Below are 7916 nucleotides of genomic sequence, written 5' to 3'. Positions count from 1 at the left end.
ATGCAGAAGAGATTCAGTGGTATGATGTGTGCAAAATACTCTGTCATAAAGCAGCAGCCCAGAAGTTATGCTTCTCTGGCCCTTTAGAACACCTGTGGCTCCACTCCTTCAGTTACACAGACATTCTACACTTTAGTACTAAACAGAAGCCAAGACAGAGCTATAGCTAGAAATCACTGTCTCCTACCCAAAGATTTGGCATAAAGTAATCCCCATCCATTGTCAACAACACTGGTTTCATTTTTTGGAAAAATATATTTAACGCAAGATTCACCTACCTCTCCATGCTTGATCACAATTTATCCTTTGTTGCTCCCCGCCCCCACTACTGAATCAGAATAATCTCTTCCACAGCCGTAGGAACGGCCTTGATGAGTCTAGAATACAAACAGGCCTTATTCTAATCTCAGGTTTTATACTGGAGGTGGTGTAACTTCACACCAGCCCATGACTTCAGAATAAGGCCCAATTTGTGCAAATACAGAGGCATTGCTCATCTTATTAAGATATGAGCTCTAAGCTGTTTACTGTAAAATTTAAGGTAGTGTTTTGATTAAAATTTAACACTGAAAAGTACTGGCTTGAAAAATCAAAGTGTTGACTTAAATATATTTAAGACTAGGACAAAGATTTTAAATCCATTATAATTTAACTTCCATGCTTTTCAAAACAATCCTCAAAGACACGGCAAATACATGATTTTAATGTCAAAGGCTGCAAAAATGCACCTTCTAAGCAGTGTGTCAAGATCTTAGCTTTTGAACTGTTTCTATAACAAGTGAAGAAAAAAAGCCTCTATATTCAGAGACCAAAACATTCAAAAGTTAAGTTGCCTAAAATCAGCTTTCAGAGGTGCCTTTAAACCTTTAAATTTATGAGAGAGAAGAGAGGTGTGTTTGCTTAGCACTTCAGAGAATCAGGCCACTTCTTGCTAAGATGCCTAACTGCAGTTACCTAATGTCAGCTACCCATATTAGAAGATTTGGGCCAGAATTTGGGCAGGGGCTGAAGATGGAGTTTTAGAGGGTCATGAAATGCAGCTTGCTGTGATTGTTTTACTTCTACCTAACTAACTCTGAGAATGCTTTGCAAGTTAATAGTCAATCATATCTCCCTTCCACTTAACTTAAGCACCAATTTGTTAGCAAGGCAGATATTTGGAAGTGCTGGAAAGCAAGGTTCAGTGATGGTCAGGGACAAAACACCAAACATAACCCACACCCACATTAAAATCATCCTTAGCGATAGGCAATTCACGGCCAAACAGCCTGACCCTTTGTACAAACAATTCTAACACTACATTACTGTAAACTTCAGCTCACACACTTCCCCTTCATCGGATGTGCACCATCTCCTCCAGGAAGGGGGTCTTCATACAACCCGTGCAGAGCTGATCCATCCAGAGGGGCGCCTCGTGCTGCAGAGGGGTGCGCCGGGGGAAAAAGGTGAAGTTCACATCATAGTTCAGCAAGCAGCTGATGGATGCCATGTAGATATCAGAAAACCGGATCAGTCTCCGAGAGAAGTAGGTTGGGTTGTGGAAGGTTCGGAAGATGCTCCCGAACTGAGGATTGAATAAGTTCTTCGTAAGGGACCTGAAAGGATAGGACTTGGTTTGCACGGGCTAACATTTGGAGAAATTGTTAACACAGGTTTTGTAATTAATTTGACAATTCAGACCTTGGAAACAGGTATTTTACACAAGGCTTTAAAATTTCAGGGTACCAAAATCACCAGGGCAGGTACTTTCCTTATGGGCTATGCTGTGATAGAAAAGACAGCAAGAGATTATTACTGGAGTCTAACCTTGATTGAATATTACCCAGAAGCGATGATACTAAATGGACCTAGTAAATGTAAATAGTAAGGGCTAAGATTTCTTCTTAGGGAAGATGAAGACAATGGTTTGATATCCACTGCCAAGTCATTCCATGCCTGCCACACGAGTCCTGCCCTGTAGGAGGAATTTATGCATCTATATTTCTTAAACTTTACTGTTATCAGGACCCATCAGGGCTGAATTGAAAAAAGTTTGTTCAAGATGCCTAGTTTCATCTAAGTAAACTGTGAGTAGGCTCCTTAGCCAAGCTCTTGAAGTGAACAAGGAAGATGAAAGCTTAACAATTTAGGCTTGGAGCCTACAACGCTTATGTGAGTAAAGATTTGCCAATCAGCTTCTATGGATGGAAAAATATAGATAGCAATGAAAACAATCTGGAGTGTAATCTGTCATCTAAAGTGATTGCATCAGTGGAATGAATGCAGGAGTAATGACTACTTTCTGCATTGTGAAAAAAAATCTGTGTAGCTAGCTTAAAAATTCTATTAGATTTCACAGAGAAATCTCTTACAACACAACACACCTCAGAATAGAGGTTGCACTGCTTCACTAGCTACAGTCATCAGAAACTAATTAGGCACTGGAGATCCAACTCTTGATTTCAAGGTATCTACATTCATAGGAGCATATTTACAAATTTACAGGTTTCCACAGGAATATTCTGGGAGGAAGGGAAGTTTGCAGTTTCATCCTAAAGCACTCTCAGATTTAGATACATTGAGTCACCTAATTTCCTGACGCTCTTGCATCCATTCCAGCAGCACCTGCTTTGATTCTGCATCTTGATACATCTAGAACACAAAAAGCCCAGTAAGAGTTAAATCTCAACACTAACTTTTCTCAAATCCTTTTCCTTAAGGTGATAGTGCCACTATCACCTTAGGTGCCAGGTATCTGTCTATGGCCCTTGGAGCTCAGCAACTTCTTACAATTGCCAACAAGGAGAAAATTAAAAAGTCGGTGACTAAGAAAAAAGAAATGGTGAGACAGGCTGTAAATCCGCCAAATTCCCTGCTTTTACTCTCCAGTATTCGTGCTCTGGGAGATGCACCACAACTATGCACTACTTGGTTTAGAGAGTAAACCACAAGTCACTGGTTAATCCCCCAACACTGCCTAGCAGAGTGTGTTGGTTGCCTAAAGCGTATTAACATCTGTTGAGGATACAAAAGATCCTCACGAAAACATCTGTTACGTCACACAGTGTGGGTTTTTTGCCTTATATTTATGAAGGATTTTAGGTGACTAGAGAAGAAAGCAGTAACAGCAGTGGCTTGATGCTGCCATAGCACATGCACAGGGCAATCTTCCTCCAAGCAGTTTTGACACCTATGAATTTCTTTGACATTAAATTGTCTTGTGCATCTCAAACTCATTTTCCCTAGTCCCCTACTGAGGCTCTAAGCCAGACTGAAATTCAGGTCTTCAGAGACAAAAGGTAAGTGTTCACCCGTGGCTCTTAGTCATGCTTAGCAAGTTAACAGCTAACATGCAAAACCATTTTTGAGCTCTGTGGAGGAATCTATGACCTACACTGATTTAAAGATTCCATTAGCAGGGATTTGATTTTAGGACTAGCATCATCTTATGAAAAGAGCCATCATTTATTAAATTAGTGTTACTGAAAGCTTAGTGAGACAGGAAAGCTGCTTCCAGGCTGTTTTATTTCACAAATCAGAGTAACATTCTTCTGATAGTTAGCCCTCCCAGAAAGGATACTGGAGATGGGGTAAGAGATGGTTAATTAAAACTTCAGGTTGCCATGAGACCAGCAGGATGTGGACTATACTATGGAGGATATGTTATGTTATTCACCTGCCAGCGTAGTAGACACCCATCCCTATGTACAACCAGACCAGTATGTAGAAGGAATTCTATTTCGTCATAAAAAAAGTATGCTACCAGCAACTCCACCTCTGCCATACTAGCTTAATTTCTTAGTCGTAGACACCACTGCTGTTCTAGTCCAGGACCTAACTGGAGCATAGACAAGTAGTAATACTAAGTCGTGCAGCAGTTTTATCAGAATGGTCCAAGTTTACAGGGGCACAAGGAGATCAAATGCAATCTGACCCAAGCCAAAACTTCTAAATCCTAGTTCTGAGAGGTGAAGACTAGACAGACTCCATAACCTGGCTCTGCTCCAGCCTACCTGCATTCTCTCCAGCAGCCCTGTGAGTGCCTGTTGCCAAGTCAGCGAGTGCATGTACTGCTCTGTATTAATGATCCGGATTTCAGGTTCCAGTTCTGGTACAATGGCTCCAGTCCTCCAGCCATGACGCAGCATCAAGTCCTAGAAAGCAACCCAAAATTTTATACTTTATCTTACAACACCGTCAGATGTAAAAGTGGGTTTTGAGGAACAGTACTAGAGTTTTCAGAATAGCAGCTATGCTCTGTTTAGTGTCACTGGCTTGACTGTTAGCAGCGTTTTTATCCTATGGAAAATACTGGCTCACAGGGTCTGGAGCATCACAGTAATGGTGCTCTCAGCTTCCTGTACGGCAGGAGAAAAAGAGGTCTCTGCTAATCTCTTCCAAAACCAGGGCAGTTAAAATGGTTCAGAGATGAGGGCTCTTACATGACACACTTGGGTCCCTCCTCCACACACATACCTTGTTCTGTGAGCTAGAAGACCAAGCAATCAAGTTCTGCATTAGACTGCAGGGCTACATCTCCATTCTTTAATGCCGGGGTAGAGCGTTCCACAAAGCACCCCTGACACAGGGAATAATAGAGTGTGCCTTTCAGAGCATATCACCAAGCTTTCTGAGTGAATCCTGAGGGATGTTCCTGATAGCGGGGTGAGTAGGTGAATAAACAAATGTCCATTCCTTGTGTATGGCAGTGGAGGAGGGGAGATTTTAAAAGTATAATACAGTGATGTAGAACACAGTGGTGCCTAAGGGGAAACAGTCCCAGTCAACATTGAAAAGCACAGTACTCAAAAGGGGGCCTTTGAGGAGCCCAACAGCTGTACTGGTACAGAGCAGATGAACATTGTTGAAAATAAAACCACTGAGCTTGGAACTTCAACCTGAGATGCTAACCAGATTTCCCCAGGTTCAAATACATTTTTAAAAAATAAATAAAGACACAAGCAATAGATTTAAGTGATGAAAAACCACTTGGGTTTTAAACAGATACCAAGTCAGAAGACAGCAGACAAAAGCCAAATAAGTCCTTGCCCCCATTGCAGTCTCAGTTGTATGGCGAGGTTAAAGACCGAGCTAATTTTTAGCTGCATTTAAAAAAAAAATAATAATAATAATAAAGGGCGAGGGGGGAGGGTCTCACCAATACACAGATGTATATTTCACTGAGAGGCCTTGAGGGCCATCAGCAAACTGGAAATAGGGTAACAATTGGAAAGATCTTTTTTAGAACGGGAAGACTTTAAAGATTTGTTTAGACAAATGATTGGTGCCTTCTGAAGCAAAACGTGGAATTGTTGACACCATGGATTCATTTAAGATCGCTGTGTTATAGAAGCAGAATACTCTGCTCTTGCCTGCGGGTCATGGGGAAAAAAAAAACCATATGATCCCCTGCACCTTAGAAACAATAATTATGAAAAAAAAATACAATCAACTGGGTTGAAAAAATGCCAGGTTAAAAGGGAACCACACGTTAGAATGAGCCACAGCAGAAAGTCAAGAACAGCCAAGTAGATTGCTTTTCTAAATCTAACCTCACTAACCACACACTGCCTCAGCTGGACATTAAAATTTAGGATGCATATTAGAATATAAAGGCACCACTTTGGGCTTTTTGTCCTCATGATGTCGTGATCCATGCACTGCAGTATTAGCAGTTTATTGCCTCAGAAGCTCAGACACAATAGCCAAAACTATGCACTTGATATAACGCTTTCCTAGTTACTGGAGAAGATAAACCACACAGTAGATATAAAAACCCAGTGAGTAGTTCAGTCTGATAAACAGTAAATTCTTCAGAGAATTTTTCAATCAAGACGCAACAGAAATTAGTTCAGGGGAATCCTATGGCCTGTGTTATACAGAAGGTCAGATTAGATGATCTGACTTTATAATCTATGAAAAACGTCAGTGACAAACCACAGATACCTAAAATCATAATTCAACGATAGCATGAGTACCTGCCAAACAATATGAAAACATGTTTCTATAAAAAGGGACATAAAAACAACCCAGGAATCTACAGACCAGTTAGTTTAACTTCTGTGCCAGGGAAGATAATGGAGTAAGTAATTAAGGAAATCATCTGCAAACACTTGGAAGGTGGTAAGGTGATAGGAAATAGCCAGCATGGATTTGTAAAGAACAAATTATATCAAATCAAACTGATGCCTCTCTGATACGATAATGAGTCTTGTGGATAAGGGAGTAGTGGTGGATGTGGTATACCTAGACTTTAGTAAGGCATTTGATACAGTCTCGCATGATATTCTTATCGATAAGCTAGGCAAGTACAACTTAAATGGGGCTACTATAAGGTGAGTGCACAACTGGCTGGATAACCGTACTCAGAGTAGTTAATTCCCAATCCTGCTGGAAAGGTATAACAAGTGGGGTTCCGCAGGGGTCTGATTTGGGACCGGCTCTGTTCAATATCTTCATCAACGACTTAGATATTGGCATAGAAAGTACGCTTATTAAGTTTGCGGATGATACCAAACTGGGAGGGATTGCAACTGCTTTGGAGGAGGATAGGATCATAATTCAAAATGATCTGGACAAATTGGAGAAACGGTCTGAGTTAAACAGGATGTAGTTTAATAAAGACAAATGCGAAGTGCTCCACTTAGGAAGGAACAATCAGTTTCACACATACAGAATGGGAAGAGACTGTCTAGGAAGGAATACGGCGGAAAGGGATCTAGGGCCTATAGTGGACCACAAGCTACATATGAGTCAACAGTGCGATGCTGTTGCAAAAAAAAGCAAACATGATTCTGGGATGGATTAACAAGTGTGTTGTGAGCAAGACACAAGAAGTCATTATTCTTCTGCTCTACTCTGCGCTGGTTAGGCCTCAGCTGGAGTACTGTGTCCAGTTCTGGGCACCGCATTTCAAGAAAGATATGGAGAAATTGGAGAGGGCCCAGAGAAGAGCAATAAGAATGATTAAAAGTCTGGAGAACATGACCTATGAAGGAAGGCTGAAAGAATTGGGTTTGATTAGTTTGGAAAAGAGAAGACAGAGGGGACATGATAGCAGTTTTCAGGTATCTAAAAGGGTGTCATGAGGAGGAGGGAGAAAACTTGTTCATCTTAGCCTCTAAGGATGAAGCAATGGGCTTAAACTGTTGCAGGGGAGGGTTAGGTTGGACATTAAGAAAAAAGTTCCTAACTGTCAGGATGGTTAAACACTGGAATAAATTGCCTAGGGCAGTTGTGGAATCTCCAGCTCTGGAGATATTTAAGAGTAGGTTAGATACATGTCTATTAGGGATGGTCTAGACAGTATTTGGTCCTGCCATGAGGGCAGGGGTCTGGACTCGATGACCTCTCGAGGTCCCTTCCAGTCCTAGAATCTATGTCAATGTCAGGAATAAGATGGGCAATAGGCAATGGTATTGCAACAAAAGATAGGTTAAGATAAGCATAGTGTGGATACTAAAGTAACTGAGGAAAGGGAATCATAAGTAAGGCTATGATTCAAACGGGTATTTTTAGTAAAAGTCATGGACAGATCACAGCTGTGGGGGGGGGGGGGATGGAAAGGGGGAGCTGAGGCCCAGGAGGTCAGTGGCTGCTCCTGTTGCCGCTGTGGGGGCAGGGGGCACCCTAGAGGGCCAGCCACTGCTCCAGCAGCCCCAGGACCACTGCTGGGAACCGCTGAGCTGCCGCTGCTCCCCCTACCTCCGGGGCTGCTGCTTGGGCAGTTTCTGGGACCAGCCTCATCGGCTGCTCCTCAGGCAGTCTCCAGGGCCAGCTGCCCAAGACTGCCAAAGCAGCAGCTGGTGAAAATGGCCCCAGGACCAGCTGCTTGGGCAGCCCTGGGGTCAGCCACACCGGCTGCTGCAGAAGCCATGGAGGTTGCAGGAAGTCACAGAATCTGACTTCCATGACCTCTGTGACAACAAAGCCCTAGT

At 42.3% G+C, this 7916-nt stretch overlaps 1 protein-coding gene across 2 annotated transcripts in view; it reads right to left on the bottom strand.

Annotated features, from left to right (window-relative positions):
• Window positions 1-628: 628 nt before the first annotated feature.
• The window catches only part of NT5DC2 (5'-nucleotidase domain containing 2), a 61877-nt gene continuing 54589 nt past the window's right edge, over window positions 629-7916 (bottom strand). For both annotated transcript variants that reach the window (XM_050957817.1, XM_050957818.1), the window contains exons 12-14: window positions 3993-4133; window positions 2567-2631; window positions 629-1595 (exon numbers count right to left, since the gene is read on the bottom strand). In XM_050957817.1, coding sequence (XP_050813774.1) covers window positions 1334-1595; window positions 2567-2631; window positions 3993-4133 — 468 coding nt within the window. In that variant the 3' untranslated portion in view covers window positions 629-1333. The remainder of the gene's footprint in view (window positions 1596-2566; window positions 2632-3992; window positions 4134-7916) is intronic.

This window comes from Gopherus flavomarginatus, chromosome 6 (genome assembly GCF_025201925.1).
Source record: "Gopherus flavomarginatus isolate rGopFla2 chromosome 6, rGopFla2.mat.asm, whole genome shotgun sequence".
NCBI lineage: Eukaryota > Metazoa > Chordata > Testudines > Testudinidae > Gopherus > Gopherus flavomarginatus.
Note: the sequence above shows the minus strand (reverse complement) of the source record. Positions and strands in the feature narration are given on the sequence as shown.